Source organism: Bos grunniens, chromosome 21 (assembly GCF_055505025.1).
Source record: "Bos grunniens cultivar Pamir isolate PY7600 chromosome 21, Bosgru_T2T1.0, whole genome shotgun sequence".
Classification (NCBI taxonomy): domain Eukaryota; kingdom Metazoa; phylum Chordata; class Mammalia; order Artiodactyla; family Bovidae; genus Bos; species Bos grunniens.
Window position 1 is genome coordinate 25,467,954 of NC_141185.1, and position 21,086 is coordinate 25,489,039.

At 38.9% G+C, this 21,086-nt stretch overlaps 2 protein-coding genes across 3 annotated transcripts; one reads left to right on the plus strand and one right to left on the minus strand.

The window, feature by feature from the left end:
• Positions 1-217: 217 nt before the first annotated feature.
• LOC147349266 (uncharacterized) lies at positions 218-7,859 on the minus strand. Its single transcript, XM_086363624.1, has 2 exons — positions 7,290-7,859; positions 218-579 (listed from the first exon to the last, which is right to left on the minus strand). The coding sequence occupies exons 1-2, from the start codon at positions 7,629-7,631 to the stop codon at positions 535-537; spliced, it is 387 nt and encodes a 128-aa protein (XP_086219750.1). The 5' UTR covers positions 7,632-7,859; the 3' UTR covers positions 218-534.
• CFL2 (cofilin 2) lies at positions 7,121-11,330 on the plus strand. Of its 2 annotated transcripts, none has more exons than XM_086363623.1 (4): positions 7,121-7,307; positions 8,248-8,555; positions 8,673-8,749; positions 8,836-11,330. In XM_086363623.1, exons 2-4 carry the CDS (start codon positions 8,296-8,298, stop codon positions 8,946-8,948), a joined length of 450 nt encoding a protein of 149 aa, XP_086219749.1. In that variant the 5' UTR covers positions 7,121-7,307; positions 8,248-8,295; the 3' UTR covers positions 8,949-11,330. The 2 variants fall into 2 exon arrangements, with proteins under 2 accessions (XP_086219749.1, XP_086219748.1); XM_086363622.1 differs by having other exon boundaries at positions 7,121-7,170.
• Positions 11,331-21,086: the final 9,756 nt, after the last annotated feature.

Below are 21,086 nucleotides of genomic sequence, written 5' to 3' on the forward strand. Positions count from 1 at the left end.
AAGTCAATAAAAGAAGCTCACTTCTGCTTGGGTTCTTGATTGGTCTCTAACCTTGGGGCAAACCTTTCTCTTAGGGAGGAAAACACTGACGTTCTTAATTAGAGCTAAATCTAAAGACATTGTTGTAATTAAACAAGTAATTGAAAGCAAAATCACTTACATAAAATGTCTAAATTTTAAAAATATCACTTCAGTAGAAAACATCAAAGCCTCCAGCTCACTCTCCCCATTTCCCTTTTAATAATTGCTTGTGACATTTAGAATAAAACTCCAAAATCCTTAACAGTAGAGGCTCCCAAATCTTCTCCGTTTACAGTGCCCTTGGTATAGTAAAAATTTCTTCACAGCACTCGTGGGCCAGAAGAAATACCTAACAGTTCTGTTTATTAAGTAGTTACATCCAAACAATATTTATGTCTTAGCAGCTTTGCACATGCTGGACACTGCATAAGTTCTCAAATCTTGGAATCATGTTGGACACAGTCACCCTCATTTCCGGCTCCACACTGATTTTCTCAACGGACTTGTTCTTTATCACACCAACTGCGGAGAACCTCTCGGTTGGAACTGTACAGGCATCTGAAATTAAAGTGTAAAACCGAATGATTTAGTAGTTCCCTTTGTGTCCGACAGATGGCGCTATGTTTCCCATAAAATTTAAAGCATCTGTGGCGCATGGCACCCCACTCCAGTACTTTTGCCTGAAAAATCCCATGGACGGAGGAGCCTGGTAGGCTGCAGTCCATGGGGTCGCTAGAGTCGGACACGACTGAGCGACTTCACTTTCACTTCTCACTTTCATGCATTGGAGAAGGAAATGGCAACCCACTCCAGTGTTCTTGCCTGGAGAATCCCAGGGACGGGGGAGCCTGGTGAGCTGCCGTCTATGGGGTCGCACAGAGTCGGACACGACTGAAGCGACTTAGCAGCAGCAGCAGCAGCAGTGGCGCCCCTGAGAGTTTGGCACACGGTTTATAGGTCCATTCACTGGCCCTGACCACTTCTTCAGGTTCATCCTGTACTTCTCTTCTTGTCCGGAACACTTTAGTACCACTAGCGTTCCCCCACCCCCCACCCCCGCCCCTGCCAAAGGTTAAGCTCTGGAGAAGGAAATGGCAACCCACTCCAGTATTCTTGCCTGGGGAAACCCGTGGAAAGAAAAGGGTAGCCTGGCGGGCTACTGCCCGTGGGGTGGCAAAGAGGAGGACATGACTGAGCGACTGAGCACGCAAAAGTCAGGCTCCTTCCTTGCTCAGTCTTTTTCATGCTGTGGTTTTGTTTGCGGGACTCTTCAACCAGAGAAACCTTCCTCAGTTTCTCTAATCTGTTAATGTATCAGGGCCCCTGGTTACTTTCTCACTTGATTACAAGATCCATGAAGGCAAGGGACTGTGTCTATTTTGGTCATCTTATACTCAGCGCCTAGCACATTTCCTGGCACATAGTAGAGACTCAATACTTAAAAAAAAAAAAAAGAAAACAAACTACATTCCTACTGACGTGCTTATTAAGGAATCGATTTTCAGACACAGAAGTAACTAGTTGTGAAATACAAGGGAAATTCCTCTCTTATAGTCAGTTAAATTCATCAGCAAGCCATTAGAAATCTAAAAATTGACAGCATTTTACAATGTGATTGCCAGCATACCTGTAACAGCATTTAAAAGGCAAATTTGAGGACAAGAATAATCTTTCAACAAATGGTTCTGAGACAACTGTATATCCACATGCAAAAGAATGAAGTTGGACCCCCTACTTCCACATAGGAAAAAAGAAATCTCAAAATGGATCAAAGACCTACTCCTGAAGCTGGAACTATGAAACTCTTAAAAAAAAAATAGAAGTCTACAAACCTAGATTAGGTTTCTTATAACACCCAATGTATATGGCATTTTTCTTTTGGGGGATAATTAAAATGTTCTAAAATTAGATTGTGGTGATGGTTGCACAACTGTGAATACACTAATAAACATTGAATGTTAGTGCACTTTAAAGGGGTGAATTTTATGGTATCTGAATAACATGTCAACATAGCTGTTATTTAAAAAACAAAACACTGCTGAAAAGCCTTTATTACCTCCCTGATCTGCAGAATACAATTCTGACTGTGGACTTGTATACAAGGTTCACAAGAGCTGGTATTTCCTACCATTCTATCTTCATTCTCTACCAAGGGCACAGGCTCCAGCTGCAGCTAACAATTTGGGGTTTCTTGTGCTTTATATTGGTGCTACTGAGGCTTTGTACATTTGGTTCCCTCTGCTTTGAAAGTCCTGTCTCTACCTGCCTAGTCAACTTCCACTTGTCTCTTCAGACCCAGCCTGCTCCAAACTGAACTGATGGTCCTCTTCGGTGTTTCCAAAGCATCTTGTATGTACCCCATTGGAGCATGCATTGGATTGTTCCATATACTGGCTTCCTTGAAGAACTTATTTTCTTCAAAGCGAGAATTTTGTAACTCTTACCTTTGTATTCTTACCCTGGCAGAAATTCTCAGTAAATGATGGAAAGGAATGAATGAATAAATGAAATGAACAGACTCTTCTCATTCTTAATTTGGTTTTTGATCTCTTGCCTACTCTTATTCATATCTGTTAACATACAGTGTAGGTATATTACATTTTTTTCTGTATTACATTTCTGTATGATTCTCTAGAATATAAAAATCCACAACTTTTGTAATAAAGTAATCTAAAAAAGGCTCTGCACCTTAAATAAATTACAAGCCAGTTTCTTTTCTCAGATGCTGTTTTTGTATGGTTTGTATAATTTAGATAACCAGTTGCTACTTATTATCATGAATTCAATCAATATTAGAAATAACTGATAGGTGGATCTGATAAATGTGCTTGTGAGTAAATAAATGGAAACTAGCATTTATAAATTTAGAGTTTGAGACCATTTTGAACTACATTTCAGTACTTAGTGCATTTCACTGCTGCTACCCTGTACCTCATCATCTCTTTCCTGGACAGACGCTAAGTTCTTTTAGTGTGAGGGCATTTTCCCAAATTAGAAAGAACTGAAGATGAGACATGGAAGACCCAAAATGAATTTTGTGGATGAGGGAGTGAGTCACAGAGATCAGACTCCAACACACATTTCCCACTATGTTTATTTTCTAGTTCTAAGTTCAAATTTGGATTTAGAAAAATGCATGACTTGCCTCCTGACCGGTCTTTTAGCTAAGGCGTGGGTTATGAAGATGTCAGATGAAGCAGGCATGTGGGTGGAAAGGTACATTTGGAAGTGGTGAGCATCTTTCCGTTTACATTTGTCTTTGTCAGGAAGTGGCTGTGGGAGCTGAATATGATGTGTCTTGACAGGGAGTGGGGCTCGAACAGAATGTATCTACATAATCTGCTGGATGTATCGCTTCAGTTAAGAGTTGATGGGATGGGGAGGGAGGTGGGAGGAGGGTTTAGGATGGGGAACACATGTACACCCATGGCTGATTCATGTCAACATATGGCAAAAACCACTACAATACTGTAAAGTAATTAGCCTCCAGTTAAAATAAATTAATTATTTTTTTTAAAAGGAAAAAAAAGACTTGAAAAAGGATTCTGAGCTTTTACATGCCACAGGAACCATATTATCTGCTTCGTGGGAGAATATGCATTAAGGGGTGTTCACTTTTCCAATCTTCTAAGAAATCTTCAGCAAACAAACCTTAGCTGAGCCTTACAAATCAATAACAGTGAGGTTTGGGATTGCTTCATGACTGCTGCCTGTGTGTTGGTAAAGTTATGCTCTCCCCTTCACTCTGTACTGGGGGTAAGAGCCCCAGGGTTCCTTTTTCTGTGCTGGAAGGAGCTTTACATACACTATTTCACTTGATTCTCACCACAACCCTGAGAGGGAGGTTGTAATATAATCCCCATTTCACACGTGAGGAAACAGCTGTGGAGCAGTTAAGTAAATGGACCGGGGTTACACCACTGCCGTGTCAGAGCCGAGATTCCTTTCAGATCCATCCTCTTTGAGGTTACCCTCACGTAGTTCCTATGATTTTCTGCAGCTGTCACCCATGTGTGATCCCGCAAATGGCAAATTAGAGTTTTGGTGGCACTAGTGGTAAAGAACCCGCCTGCCAATACAGAGACATAAGAGATGTGGGTTCAATCCCTGGGTCGGGAAGATCCCTTGGAGAAGGGCATGGCAACCCATTCCAGTATTCTTGCCTGGGGAATCCCAGCAACAGAAGAGCCAGGGGGTCGCAAAGAGCTGGACACCACTGAGACAACTTAGCCTGCGTGTACACAGTATCGTTTAGGGTCCTTCTGTCCCACGTGTTAATCTTTTCTTTGGGCTTGAGATGGCTAAAGAGAACAGATGTGGCATGGTAGGCAGAATAACGGCCTCCCAAAGATGTCCCTGTCCTGTGAATATGTTACCCTACATAGCCAAAAGGGCTTTGTGGATGTGATTCAGTAAATGATTTTGAGATGAGAGAGTATCCTAAATTATCCAGTGGATCCAAAGTAATCACAGTGGTTCTTAGTGGTGTAAGAGGAAGCAGGAGAGAGCGAATCAGGGATGTGATGACAGAAGCAGAGGTGCGAGTGATGGTACTGCTTTCCGGGGGCCACAAACCAAGGAATGTGGGCAGCCTCTAGAAACTAGAAAAGGCAAGGACACAGATTTTCCTCCTACAGCCTCAAAAGCAATGAAGTGCTGCTTTTAGTCCCATGAGTCATTTCTCACTTCTGCCCCCCAGAACTGTAAGAATAAATTTGTGTCGTTTTAAGCCACTAAAATGTGGTAGCTTGTTAAGCAGCCACAGGAAACTGACACACATGATGTCTGACACTCAGATCCCTCCACCACATAGGGGCCAAAATTCATGCAGCAATACTTGGTAATGCTGTCTCTCTAGCAAGCAGCGGTAAATTCTGGTTATAAATTACAGGTGTGAAGAGTTGTTACTAGTTTCTACATCCTAAGAGCTGGCCTGACAAGGGCATGTAGAAAGGTCTCACAGTCTTGAGGTGCTTCCTTTTTGTTCTCTTTCTAGCACTAAAGCATCTTAAAGTTGTTATTTTATCACCTATTGAGTACCTGTATATGCGCGTTAAGTCGCTAAAGTCGTGTCCCACTCTTCGCAATCCCATGGACTGTAGCCTGCTGGGTTCCTCTGTCCATAGAATTCTCCAGGCAAGAATACTGGAGTGGGTTGCCATTTTCTTCTCCAGGGTATCTTCCCCACCCAGGGATCGAACTTAGGTCTCTGGCATTACAGGCAGATTCTAGGGAATAACCCTCCTCACTATGATTTTCCATCCCTAAATTTACTTAATCCTGCCAGGTTCCTCTGTCCATATAATTCTCCAGGCAAAAATACTGGAGTGGGTTGCCATTTTCTTCTCCAGGGGATCTTCCCCACCCAGGGATCGAACTTAGGTCTCCGGCATTACAGGCAGATTCTAGGGAATAACCCTCCTCACTATGATTTTCCATCCCTAAATTTACTTAATCTAAGAACACACACACCATTTCCTGAGAAACACTGGCACGCTAGGAAACTGAGTTTTTAAGCTCGAAAGGACTTCAAAGATAACCACAATGGCTTTCCAGATGGCTCAGTGGTAAAGAATCAGCCTGCAATGCAGAAGACCTGGGTTTAATCCCTGGGTCGGGAAGATCCCCTGAAAGAAACGGGAATCCACTCCAGTATTCTTGCTTGGGAAATCCCATCGACAGAGGAGCTGGCAGGCTACAGCCCATAGGGTCACAAAAGAGTCAGACAGTGACTAAACAACAACCACAGCTTATAATACAGATGAAGAAGATCTACAGCGGTTGAAAGTTTTTCCAATTTATAGAGATGGGGCAGTGCCAAGATTCATACTAGTTTCTCAACTCATAGTTCTTACCCTGCACTTCTGGCTTAGCTCACCTTGAAGTTTATCTGGACTATTTTGTTTCCAACAGTTTTAGTCATTAACAATTCTAATTTTTTAGAGCAAGTCTTTTTCACTTGAAAATAAGTTCAATTATTAATCAGAGTTTTAAATTCATTTTGCCAATTTTACAAATGAAGAAAGTAAGGTGGAAATGATAAATGTTCAGGAGAAAAGGTGATATAAATTAGCCCCAAAACTCATGAATGAAACTTTATTAATTTTTCCTTGTATTAAACATAACCACATAAAGTGTTTCATTTAAACACTTTCATTATAAACTCATAAAGCATTGAATCTTCATGTAAAATTTCCTCAAAGTATACGGTGACAATTTTTTCTATGATAAATGCAATGGATACTTGTAGTAAGTATCAAAAAGGTTTAGTCAGAGAAGAGCCTTGGCTCAGTCATATGGGTTTTGCTAGAAAAGGTTGTGATCGCCAAAAAGAGGGAGGAATCTCTATTCTTGGGTCCACTTATTTGATGCCAGCTGTTAAAGGTAGGGGCCTCATGAGGAAAAGACTATTAGCAGAGAGTACAATCCTACTAAACCTAATAATATATAAAAGAATATTACTAAAGGATGTTATTAATACTACCCCAAACTCCCCATTATTATTTCAACCATAGACTTTTAGAAAGTGATTTCCCACCTCTGTTTATCATTTTCTTTTTGCTGAGTAATTCAATCGCTAGGTTTAACCTCCGCCCCACAGTGTTTTATTCTCACTGAATTGATGGAGATCTAAATAATTTTCGCCATTTCTGACGGGGGTTTTCCAAAAAGACCCACAACGTAGGCATCCAATGGAAACCACAAACGAATAAAAGACACCCGGTGCCTCGTTCGCCTCACACGCGCCCAAGCCGGGGAGTAGCGGCCTGGCCCTCGGGAGGCAGGGTGGAAACGCCCTCCCGAGAGCCGGCTGGACCGGACTGCTGGTGCCCCGGGGTTGGAAACCTCCCCGCCAAGGCCCGCGGCTCCCACCGCGGATGCACAGCCCGCGGGGGCCTGCCGAGCGCGCGCGGGGTCAGGCCGAGGACGCGCGGAGGGTGAGGAGGGCCAGCCGGCGGGAGGGCCGGCCCGGGGCGTGCCCACGTGACCGCCCCGCCCGCGCCGCAGCCCCCCGAGCCGCCGCCGCCTCTCGGGCCGCACTCCCGGCGTGCCCCGCACTCGCCGCCGCCCGCCTGCCCCTCCTTCTCCTCGCAGCGCCACACCGCCGGAGCCCGAGCCGCCGCCGCAGCCTCAGCCGCGGGCACTATGGTAAGGCGGGCGCGCCGGCCGGGGGTCGCGGGGTCGAGGGGCCCCGGGGGCCGGGGCGTGGCGAGTGCTGCCTCCCACGCGGCTCCGCGGGGCCCTGGACCTGAGGCCGCCATTTTAACCTGATTTCGGCCTCCAAGGTGGGCATTCCTGCGCTGCGGCCCCGGTGCTCTCTCTCCACCCGGCGGGCCTGCCCTCTCGCCGTCAGGCCCGGCGAGGCAGCTCTTCGGATTCCTGGGGGCGGGGAGGGCCCGGACAGGGGGCGACACGCGGGGGTTCGAGGCCTGAGCCGGGCGGGCGGAGGCCGGGGGCGCGGGAGGGTCCGCCGAGTTGTTCCCCGGCCACCCCACCCAGCTCGCCGCCTTTGCCCTTCGCTTCCTTATTTTATTCCCACGCGGGCTTTCAATTCGGTATGTGCGGTAAAAACCCCTTGCTGAAGGCTGAGGGTCTTGAGGGCCTGTCATAAAACCCTTACGGGGAGATAAAGGAGGTGGGAAAACTCTTGAAAATGCTTTCTCGCCGTAGAAAGCTTTTTACACGCGATCCGTTAGTTTTGAAGTGCCTGCATTTGAGCTGTGAGTCAATTATATTGTAGCCGTGGGCGGTTTGGAGTTCACACTTGATTCTCTTTCCTTATGAGGAAACGGCACTGGCTAGGATGACTTTAAAGAAAAAAATAGTAGAAGCATTAACTGAAATCCAAAAGTGTTTTTTTAAGGCCTGCCGGGTTGACACAATACAGAAGGTATTTTTGCTGCTGCTCCTGAAGCTCTGACATCACCCAGTGAAATAGGAAACATTTCAGGGATGGGACAGCCTGTATTTGTCCCTTTCCGTCTACCATCCACTTGCTTTAACCTCCACACACCTTTTTTAAAAAGGATGAATGGAGCAGGATGAGTTAGAACCCTTAGGTGCATCATATCCTGATACTTAAAATGTGGCAAATCTGATTAGACGGCTTGCAGGGTATGATGCAACTTTTGATGTCCAGACTAAAGTGAATCCTCTTGCGCAAACAGTAATTTTGGTTAAAACCGAATTACTTGTTCTGAATTTCTGTCCTTTCTTTACTTTCAGGCTTCTGGAGTTACAGTGAATGATGAAGTCATCAAAGTTTTTAATGATATGAAAGTAAGGAAATCTTCTACACAAGAGGAGATCAAAAAAAGAAAGAAAGCAGTTCTCTTCTGTTTAAGCGATGACAAAAGACAAATAATTGTTGAGGAAGCAAAGCAGATCTTGGTGGGTGACATTGGTGATACTGTAGAGGACCCCTACACATCTTTTGTGAAGTTGCTACCTCTGAATGATTGCCGATATGCTTTGTACGATGCCACATACGAAACAAAAGAGTCTAAGAAAGAAGACCTAGTATTTATATTCTGGTGTGTAAAAACAAAAGAAAAAAGTACTTTTAAAATGCAAGGATTATTATTAACATAGTCAGTTTTGCCTTTGTTTTTCTTTTAAATAGGATTCAACCATTTTTTTTTCCCCTGTAGGGCTCCTGAAAGTGCGCCTTTAAAAAGCAAGATGATATATGCTAGCTCTAAAGATGCCATTAAAAAGAAATTTACAGGTACAGGCATTGACTATTTTGTGCAGAAGAATTGCTCCTTTCTTAATTATAATAAAGTAATTGGATAATATTTTTTTTCTTTTTAGGTATAAAACATGAGTGGCAAGTAAATGGCTTGGATGATATAAAGGACCGTTCCACACTTGGAGAGAAATTGGGAGGCAATGTAGTAGTTTCACTTGAAGGAAAACCCTTATAAATCAGTCAAGTGCCATCTGGATCTTAAGGAGCTTCCATTTCTCCAGCTCAGTCAATTGGAATAGTATTAGGTTTTTTTTTTTTCTCTTTTCCCACTGGGTCCTTCCAACACAATGAATGAAGGAAATATCATTCATGTAAGCAGCCTATCAGTGATTGCCATTAGACTGTTTAATACTGTTACTTTTATGTAGAACCCAAGGAATGCCTTCCCATCATATTTTAGCCAAAACAACTGGGTATATGCCTCCTTTGCAGCAAACACTACAGTGAATTGTGATTGTCAATGTGAATAGCTTAGAACACTACAAAGGGTTAAGCTAATTGAATGCCTTCAAAGTATTATCCACTGGTGAGATGGTAAACTCTATTCAGTATTACTGATAGTTGCACTTGACTGCAGTTCTGTGAGGCTTGAGCATTCATACACCTCACCTGCCTTGGCAAGCCTATTTTTTTTTGACATGGCAGCACGGATGTAACACTATGCATTAAAAGCACTTTTTTTGTAATAAATTTAATCCCCCACCAGAAAAGGAATGCCAATTAAGTTGTGTTAACTGTGTCATCAGCTTATCCTAGTACCTCAGTGTTCATTCCTTTTACCTGCATATCTTAAAAGAAATAGCTATTATTAATGCCTTTTTTCCCCCATTGAGTGTATACTACTGAATACACGTAGGAGTTTTATGTTTACCATGTGAGTCTTGCAACACTAAAGATATTTTGAGTATCAGTCATGATGGCAATTTCTGTATAAAAGAGCCTTAAATGGAACATTGTTTTTGAGATCAAACTCCCCACCCTCACAAAAATGGCCACGTTGCAATAAAAATTGTGGCATATTACAGAACGGTTGCCTTGTTTTCCTTGGACATTTTGCAAAATACCATGTGAAGCAACTCCTAGGCTAAACAGCTATTATTAATCTCTGCACTGGTCATTTAAGAATTTTTTTTGTACAACATTCTTGCATGATATTTTCCAGTTTGTTGATTTTATTTGGTTTAAAAAATATTCTGTCCTAAAGCTAATATAAAATATTACAGAGGTATACTTTTATAAGCTTTATTTATTTCCTTATGTATTAATATGGTGATCAGGAATTATTTTTTGCACTTTGACATAAATACTCTTCAGTATCTGATTAGTTCTCTGAATAAATTAGCATAGTTATTTTTTTAATTCACGTTTACATTTCTAAGTAGTTGACCAGTAGAAGAAACAGGAAGCTCTTATTGCCTATTTGGTCATAATGAAAATAATTTATAAAATGTTGTCCTTCAAAGGTTAATAGTACTTCTGTTTAGGAACTTTAATTTCAGCTACTATTTCTTAATATATTTCACAAATTCAAAAAAAAAATGTTTATATAGCAGTCTTAAAGATTAGTAGTGGAATTTGGCTGTGGTCCAGGCGGCTCTCCTTATAGAGAATTTGATCTGTTCAGTGTGAGCAGTTTGCTGTTAGCCAGAGCTATTTATGGCAAACACATGCTTTTGTATCTTGTCATAGCTACCCACAAATGGCAGAACTGGACTTGAGGCTACTGGTATGCAAAACAGGCGTGCTAGGAAGCAGTGGCTTGCAGCTTCGGATTTAACCCCATAGCTCTGAAGAATGCTCTTATTAGAAAACAGGGACTGAAAAATCCCTTCTTTTTCTGATGTCTGGAAGTAATTTTGAGTTTAGTTTTTTTCCCCATGTTTTCAAAAGGTTTTTCAGATGAAAACAAAAATAGGAGGTAAATGTCTAGGTTTCCATTTAAAATTATATGAATGGCTTGGGATCTTTTGCACTGAGCAATTTTATTTCAGGCTTCCAGCTGTCCCTGTGAATTATTCTGGACGTTTTGATGGCTTTTTGGTAAGGCCAAACTCATATAAGTAAAGCATGAGAATACTGACATACACTAAACCGTATGTGAAACTGATACTTGTACCATGAAATTTTTCATTATTTTCCTCATTCTAAAAAATAAGGGACTCTAAAGTTGTGCAGTCTCTTGTCTTTTTATAGCTGATTTCTCAACTTTTCTTACGTACCTCTTTAATTATATAATAATTTCAGAGGTTAAATATTGCTTTAAACTGTGGTACTTTGATTTGTTAGATTGACAGAACTGATACTAATAATTAAGTTCATCTTTGAAATACATCTTTGTGCATAAAGCCAAAAATAATGATAATTAATGGTTCTTATGTTACTTGAGACTAATTTGGCATTTGAAATGATCATTCTACTTTACAATCATTTACATTTGAAACAATGTTCCAGTTAGCTTTAAAAGGTATACGGTGCTAATTAGTAAAATATCAAGGACAATATTTTACTGCTAGCTTGCAAAATTATAAGTGTTTAAAAAATAAAATATATGAAACTATGTAAAGCTGTGGAGATGTGTTTACTTATACTTTGGGACACTAAAATTTTTTTAAACTAATATTTCAAATCATTATCTTTAGTCTATTTTTTAGGATTTTAGTTGATATACTTTCTCGATAGATAACAATATTCTTTCAAAACAAAGTGTTGTTGCAATTAATTTTGACATCTTTCAGACAAATGGAAACAGTTGGCATTTGTCCCAAACTGGCTATCAGCTGTTGTTTTCCATCATTATCAAAAATAATGTGGCCAACGTTGTGCATTTAATGTGCCTTTCTGATAGTGTAAGAAAAGCCTCTTATTAGGTTTGAATTTCTCTGATATGGATTCTTTGTAACAGCTAATTTATGGAATACAGCAAATGAGCTCTAGGAGAAAATTATTTTTCCTTGTTAAAGAATAATCTCAAAAAAAAAAAAAGAATCTCAGCAATGGTAATCATAGAAACACTATGGTAATCATTGGTAATCATTGAAACACTTTTCCTTAGGTTTGCCACAGAAAAATAATCTACTTTAGTTCTTTAATAATAGTTTGAGATCCCAAACAAGCATGAATATTCATTTTTCTATGAACATTAAAGCTACTAGAGATGTGCAGACAGGCTCCAATGAATATTGCTTTTGAAACAGCATGAATTGACAAATGTTCTGTGTCTCATCTCAGCCAATAAGGAAGTTTGAGGTTTTTACTTTTCTCTAGAACATCCAAATAATTGCTTTCTTTCCATGTAGATCAGGAGTCATCCTTCCACTTCAATTTCCTGTCAAAAAACAGTTGTGCAAATTAATTTCCCTGAGCCTCAGTTTCTTCATAAGAATGATGATATCTGTCTACCATACCTGCTTGCTGAGGATCAAATATGGAAATACTTTTTGGAAGACAGGAAAATACTATGTAAATATAATTATTTAAGCTTCACTCTTAAATATATATAGTTAAGAACCATGTTAAAAATAAGATTTATTGTAAGCCTTTGAACCTCTTTATTGTAACTATTTAATCTACAAATTCTTTAAGGACTGATTAGCTGATAAATTACAACTGTTTCACAGAATGAAGTATAAAGTGTGGCCCCCGAGTTCATGACTGCTCTTAATGTTTTTAGTGTAATTTTCTTTTTCACATGTGATCCGTGAGAGACTAGCTTCTTTTCCCCAGACTTTGAAGTAAAGAGTAAATAAAGAGATATTCTTGTTTTGGAATACTTGGCATAAATGTATGATCCAGGTTGTTGAAAATCTGTGACTGTTTATTAATACTAGAAGTTTAGGTAGTGCTTCATAGTTCTCAAGGCACTTGAAATCCGTTTGATCTCCTTAGGTCCTCTTAACAAGCTAAACCGTATTTCTCTGCTGCACATGAAGAGACTGACGTTTGGAGAGGTTAAGGGACATCCAAGCTGTTGAGTAGCAAAATGGATTCCAGTCCAGTACACATTTCAGTCTGCGTTCATATTGTAACATACAGTGAGTTACTAATTTTCTTTTTTAAAAGATGGAATAATCTGACTTTTTGAGCAGAACATAACTAATTAGTATGTTTTTAAAGCATCTCAGAGAATATTTGAAAAACATTCTTGGACTATTTGTTTTCTAAGAAAGCCCATACTCATAAAGATCTGAAAATATTTTTACACTTCAAATATTTTCTTAGATGTTTCAGTATCATAAGTTTTTTGAAAACCATAAGGATTGTATAGACACATTTTCTAGAAAGCTGATACCTCTCAATCCTTATCCAAAATGTTGGATATTTTCCTCCTCTGTTCCTCTACTCACCTTTCTAAGAAATAGTACAGTATATTATGATAGTTAAATACTAGGACTTTGGTATCAGACTGTCTGGGTTCTTCACACATAGACCTTTAATACTTTCTAACTGAATGATCTTAGGAAAATCACTTAACCTCTCAGAGCCTTTAGTTCATCTGAAAAAAGGGATGATTATACCTCGTCTCATAGTACTGTGAGGATAAATGAAAGCCATTGGAATAGTTCCTGCATGTAATAAGCATTCAGTAGGATGACCCTAAAATTTAGTTCAAACCATTCTTCTTGAGACTGAAAGGGAGAGCTAAAAATAATTATGCGTAGACAACAGCCTTAAACTGGTACAGTCCAAAGCAAATCAGATGTGTTCCTCCATCAAAAAGTAGGCTAATAGCAACATGATAGTTAAATAGAAGAAACTATTGATGACTCAAGGTCATCATCATTTCAGTTATATGTACTAGCATACTAACTTGGGAGTCTCCTGAAGAATATGATTTCTGTTAAGTAACCTCAAAAGGGTTGATTCTGGCTTTTTAGACCTTTTTTTTTCTTTTGATTTTCATACTTTTAGACTCTCAGATACTGCATTTTGTTGTTTTCAGTATGCTTTGCCCATAGTAGCTTCTCTTACTGTTGCTTTTCATCTCATGTGGACGCGGAAAGCTGAGTTTGTTAAACTTGTGAGGAAGGAACCCAGTAGACTCAGAGTGAGGGCTTGAGAGCAGAATGCCTGATGGAGCACAGGAGCCTTCTAACATTCCTTTTGACTGTTCAGAGAAAGTTGTCTGGGTTTTGGTTTTATTTTATTATCAGTAAGGTTTGTATGAGATCTGAGCTGTTGGTAAAGGAAACATTACTGTATTCCAATGAGGTGTCTAAAATACCATTAATTAGAGAAGTTATATTTGCTTTTGATTGTACTTTTGTCATTAAAGGCATACAAAAAGGATTTGTTCCCATTATTAAGAGAGAGAAGGTTTATTCTTGATCCAGCTTTTCTGGATTTTTGAAACAATAATAGGATCTGAGAACAAACATTTGATAAATCTTTAAAAATATAAAATGCCAATTGATTTTTTTTAGTTTGTTAGACTTTTCTTACATGTATCCTAGACATGTTCACTTGCAAGTAGCTTTGATTACTCTTCATCTAGACATGTAGATACTTCTCATTTACTCTTTTCTGTCAACTAATTTGATTATGCATGTATAACATTTTGGTACTTTATTTGGCATAACAAAAATTTGGAACAGATTTTTTCAAACGTGTAATTTTCTCACAGAAATGAAAAAGCATCTGTGTTAATTATGTTTTGTAGTAGCCCTTTTTTTCTTGTTTTATGTATTCCTAATAGTGGAATTTCAAATATTTCCTTTGGGAAGATGATAGTTACTGAGTGAATCACAGAATTCCTGGGCATGTGGCCCAAAACCTTTTATGTGTTCCTGTGAGCTGATGGGGCCCTTTTTTAATTAGCTGTAAACTAAATCACCAGCTAAAAAGTAAGACAGTTCCCAAATTGGCATAATTTGAAAGTTTTATAAAATGTAAAAGTGATAGCAGAGTATTTGTTCTAGAAATCATAAAATTCTGCTGTACCACATAAGAAATAAGATACGAAGGAGATGTATACTTTATGAAATAAGTAGAAAATAATTGTATGTGAAGATTAAATTAAGCCTTTTGTGTGTAAAATAGCTATGGTTCAAATAGGTTCCTTAACTCATTACTGCTTGTTGATAACTGTGTTATGAAGGAATGTATAGAAATATAGTTTTCATTTCAAAAAGTCTTTTACATGAGAGAAAAAGGGGATGAGCTAGCAAATCTGGTGTTAATCATTTTCCTATTTTGAAGTATATTTAGGCTTTAGAATGTATCTGGGTTTTTTTCTAAGGTTTAACTAAGTTTTAAAAGTAAAAAATAGAATTGTTGATTTACCATTTTCACATATTGAGTAATATGTACACTTTGAATAATTACTGCATTAGAATTATATGCAGTTAATTTAACAGTGCTTCCCTCCTGAAAGAGGACAGAAAAGAAATAAAGGGAAGCGAAAGATAAAGATTTTACCAGGTGCTATAAAAATCTGTATGGGAAGGAGCTGTATGAAGTATATTTTTTTGTCTAGTTAGTACAGTATATTTAAAGCGCTTGAAAATTCTGTAAAAAAAAAAAAAAATATATATATATATATATATATACACACACACACTTGCCTCTTTATTTTAGTTTTGTTTTTATCTACCTGATAAAGAAAAATGCTTTATGGTTATCATAGTGTACTGGTTCTTAAGAAATAGCAGGTAACTGAATTAGGTATCTTGTGCCCTGGCTTTAGAAAAAAAGGTTTGGGGACTAGTTGAAGTGTCACTGTTACTGTAACAAAAAAATTTCCTTCTCTGAGCTAGATATTTTATTTCACTCAGTTTTTCTGTTTGCAATATGTAAAATAATAGAATTTTTGAAACTGAGCCTTAGGTTAAACAGAGAAGGTCTAATGGTATTCTTATAGGAAAACCCTAAAAATTGGGGCAGGTTAATATTTTTTTATTTGTGCTGGGTAACTCTTTAAAATAATTGTGTTTTTATTTGAAAAATAATATGTTCAGTGTGGAACCTCTGTAAAATACAGAAAGGAACAAATAAGGAAGTGAAATCATGAATTATTTTCTTATGTTAAATTATTATGACTAATTGGAAGATTCCTGTAGTTAAAACTAGTTTTAAGTTAAAACTATTAATATATGCTTATCAAAGGCGAGATTTTATCCTTAAATATTATCTGTGCACATTCCTTAGTATTTTTCACCCTACAAAGAATTTTGTTGTGGCTCTAGACAGAGGAGCAGATTTAAATCTTGAAAATTATGCATTGTCCCTACTTGAATGCTTGCTGTATGACTTGGGGCCATCCACTGTAAATATTTGAAGCCACAAAATGTCCCTGTATTTCTCATGCCACCTACTTTTTTTCCATTGGCATTTGATAATAGGCACCCCTTGAATAATTTTTATTTTTCTCCAGAGGAATTATTTTGGGCTTTCCAGGTGGCGCTAGTGGTAAAGAACCTGCCTGCAAATGCAGGAGACACTGGTTCAATCCCTGGGTTTGGAAGATCACCTGGAGGAGAACATGGCAACCTACTCCAGTATTCTTGCCTGAAAAATCCCATGGACAGAAGAGCCTAGCGGGTGACAGTCTATGGGTCGCAAAAGAGTCAGACTCTTTCAGCAACTAAACAACAACCCTGCCAAAAGATTTAAGGTAAAACATAATGTATACATTTTGCACTAAGCCAGAAATACTCAACCTATATGTAAGAGTTTGTATTTTGTATGCTGTTCCAAGAGGGTCTGGTAATCCCTCTGATTAAAGCAATGTATGATTTATGTTTGCTGTGGCAAAGCATGATCATCTTGGCCACTATGAATCACTCTGGAAACATTCCACCTCTGTTTCCCAATTACTCAGATCGTTAGATCAAATTCAGTTCAGTTCAACAAACATGAAACACCTTTCATGATCTCAAAAGGTTTACATTGATAAAGAAAAGGTAAGCATATAATCAAGTAATTATAATACAACATGGTAACTAAAAGATAATAGATTTAGAAGAGGGAGTGATTGATTTTGGAGTTGGATGGACTTCAAGAAGGCCTTACAGAAGTCACTTTGAGCTGGGTTGTGAAGGATGATGGAGTTCATCAGAAGTCAGTGTGAAAGGATGGTCCTGGAGAAAGGAGAGCTGTGCAGAGCCCTTCTAGCGGATTAGTCTAGCATGAAGCACTGGGGCGGGAGAAGTACAGGAAAGGCGGGTATGAGCCAGATCACCGAGGGCCATGGGTACCCTGCTCACAAACAGACCTGTGCGTGGTGAGGAGCCACTGCAGGGTTTTGAGCAGAAGGATGGGCTGATCCTTCTGAAGCACACATCTGATCACTTTGTGAGCATGTTGAGAACCTATGGAAGAGGAAGGAAATTGGAAGCAGTTAGGAGGCCTGAATTGAGGCAGTGGCAAGTGCACTCAGAGTGGATGTATTTGGGAGGTATATAGGAAAATTGACAGGACTTGAGTAATTTCATAATTAAATGAGAGGGTACAAAAGCTTTAATCATCTTGAAAAATGTTAGCTATATTTTTAATATTGTTGACATTTAAGAGAATTTAATCATCAGATTGTCTTAGGGAAAACTTAACAGGAAATGTGGAAAGAAAAAATATTAAACACATTTTTAATGAAGGTAACATTTTGAAAGCATGAAATAAATCACTGACTAAAATGTCATAGGTGTGCTGTTTGAATTTAGATTTACAAGGCTTATTTGTAGTAATTTTTGTATAACAGTGGTTTCAGTAGATAAAAGAAAATTTTGAACTACCATAACAATAGCATCTTTGAAATGAAATATCCTATAGTTTTAAAAAATTATAGTTGTTTTTTTATTATTCTGTGTTGAGCTTTCATTATAAAACTCATGTCTGTCCACATATAAGCTGTGGCTAAATTCCTGGATCAAAGATTTTAGAAAGAATTTAGCAATGTTCTTCATCACATAATCTGCTCATTAGAGAAAGCTTGGCCCACTCTGCTAGTGTTAGAATATGGAATTTTCAGGTCATCTGAGGGATCACTTTCTATTAAAGAAGACTTTTAATCCTTACTAGTAAATAAAAGTTATTTATAAACATGGTGTCTTAATTCCTTTCACAAGTACTATCCAGAATCTGAGATTCCTCTCTTTTCACTGCTTTGTAATAAAATTTCTCAACCATACTGGCTTTTAATATGCTTTTATGGTAAATAAATTCACGTTTCTGAAAAGCCTTATACTCATCAGGAAGCATTTATTGAGTGTCTATTTGTAGAACACTATTCTGGCCCTCCTGAGAAATAAACTTCTCAAGGGCACTGTTATAATCCAGCTGGAGAGACAAAATAGACCTGTGAACTAAAAAGTATTCAGTGATAAACAATTGAATAACCATTGAGGGAATGCAGGGAAAAAGAAGGGTCAAAAAATGATTTCCTAGAAAGGAGTTTTAAATGGTACTTAGAGGAAATGTTTTTTTTTAAATTAAGGTATTTTCACTTCAAATATACAATTACTATTTAAAATGAGGTTCCAAGAGGCTCTTTCTTCACTGAGAATGTCTCCATAACATCACGAACAGAAAGGGCATTTTTATCACCACTTTAATTAGATCATTTTGGAGTAGTGGAGCCAAAATAGAGACCTTACGCTGGGAGTTCTGTGTTCAATGTGAGTAAATTGTCATGGAGCCCTGAGTTTCCACGGGGGTTCTTAACGTTTTCATGTGCCATTCATCCCTTTGGCAGTCTGGTAAAGCCAATGAAGCTTTTCTAACTTATTTTTTAATTGGAGTATAATTGCTTTACAATGTTGTGTTAGTTTCTGCCATACAACAACATGAATCAACTATAAGTATACATATATCCCCTCCCTCTTGTTCCTCCCTCCTGTCCCCCAACTCGTCCACCCCCTAGTTCCCCTACCCCCACCCCCCACCATCCAGCCTGTCTAGGTTGTCACAGAGCAGGGAACTCCCTAATAGTATACTTTTTTGTGTCAATCAAAAGTGATACCTTCACGTGTATGCTTTTGCTTAACACATTGTACAACAATATCTCTGTCAGTAATAGCTACCATAGTATGTCCTGATGAAGGTAAATGATACTTTGAGGTATATACAACCACATGATATGACTTGTATGAGTCTGTGATTTCTATTGGTGATGAATGTTTATCCTACTATGGTGTGGCCTAAGTTTAAAATCAAAGGAACTGGTAGATTTCAAATAATGGTTAGTTAAAAATGAAGTCTTAATGGGTCCTCTGAATTCTTTCCATGGATCCCTTCAGGGTCCAAAGATCCCTAGTTAAGAAATCCTGCACTTTAGTGATTACTGAGAAGCCCCAGGAAGTGAAAGACTGAATGAATAGGGGTCACCTTCATTTCAAGGAAACTGCTTTTATTTTGCTTTATACGTTAGAATTTCATATACAATTTCATTTGAAATAAAAATGGTTTCTGGAACTAAATATATAATTTTGAAGACAATTATAAACAAAAAACTTGATTCTTTATCTTGGTTTTTTTTTTTAGCTTTAAACTTCTTTTGTAAACATTCTCAGTACGTTAGTATATGATCGAGTTGATAAATAAAGATTTAGAAGTCAACAGTATATGGTTGGAAGATATGAGACATCAGTCAGGTTGCCCAGCAGTAGTATGTGTGAGTATAGCCCAAGATGAGGAACAATAGGCAGAAGAAGAGTTGCCTGGAAAGAAGACAGAGAAGGAGTTGTCAGAGGGATAAGAAGAGAACATGATTTCTGCTATGTTAAAGAAGCAAAGGGTATCAGTGCTGCGGAGATGTCATAGATGATGAGAGAATTCACTGAACCTGGCTATTAGGGAGGTGAGTAACCTTTCCTACATCATTTTCAGCAGAGTGAAGAGGGCAGATGCCATATTGAAAGGGCTTGAAGACTCAACGAGAAATGATGTGGAGACAGTGTTATATATACCTGTGATTTTCAAAGGTCTGTAGTGAAGCACAGTGCCTCATTTCTAACCTATTGTGGACTTACGGCAGTCCTGCCACACACAGCTAGCATGCTGGTTGTACCAGATGTAAGCTACCCTAAGGGTTGGATGGCAACCAAAGTGGTCCAGACTTTTAAACAAGACAGGTCCACTGATGACAGGCTTGGGTGGCATGGCCGTGTCACATTGCTGTACAAGCTTCTAAATGCTTATTAATTCTGTACAGTAGTATCTCCCGTGCATGCTCAGTCATGTCTGACTCTTCCAACCCCCTTGGACAGTAGCCCGCCAGGCTCCGCTGTCCATGGGATTGTCCAGGCAAGAACACTGGAGTGGGTTGCCATTTCCTCAGGGAATCTTCTCGACCCTGAGTCAAACCCATGTCTCTTGTGTCTCCTGCTTGGCAGGCAAATTCTTTACCACTGAACCACCTGGAAAGCATAGTATACGTACAGATTATTCTTTCAAGAAGCTTACTTGTCAAGGAAGAAGGAGAATAGCCAGTGCTCTGTGGGGCCTTTAAAGGGTTGAAAGAAGGTCTCTACCAATATTATTTCTTACAACTGTCTCCTCATGTTCTTCATGCTTCACATTCTTTTCAGCCCCTAATTTGCATCTCCAACACTGAAAATAGTTCCCTGGTACATAGAAAGCATTTATATTGAAAGGTGGTTGGGAATACCCTGGCAGTCCAATGGTTGCGACTCTGCACTTTCACAGCTGAGGATCAGGGTTCGATCCCTGGTCAGGGAACTAAAATCCCATAAGCCACATGACGTGACCAAAACAAAATTAAAAGGATGTTGAAAAAAATAAATTTCATATGAACAGTGGAGGATCTTAGTAGTCGTGTGTTTTCCAGGTTTTACAGTAAGAATATCCTGCCTCTTTAATCTCTGGATATTTGTTTTGTCAGGGAATTACCAGGGAGACCCATAGTCTTCACAGTCTTTGAGTGCATTAAATCATTGCCTTCTCTTTTCAAAGATGACATCACTGACTTGTTCTTTGAGGAGTTTTGTTTCTTGTTTTTAAAATTGGAATTGGGTTTTCCTCTTGATTTGCCTCTTCTTTCCTCTTCATGGACATACATTAACAAAAAACTAGACACATTTGGGGCCGTACCATGACCACAGAATAAGGAGAACTGAACTGAGCAGCGAGTTAAAACCTAAGAGTATCATCTAGTATGAAGGACTCTGGTTTTCCATAAATCTCTTCACTTTCCTCTTTCTCTGATAGGAATGATTTTCAAACCTCTTGTTTTCTCATCTACAGCAGTGCCTATGGCCAACACAGAACTCAAATTTGTACCTGAAAAAAAATGAGAATTCTAATCTAAAATATGGGCAATATGAACAGGAACCAAAGAAAAAGGGACAATTTCTGTCCTTTG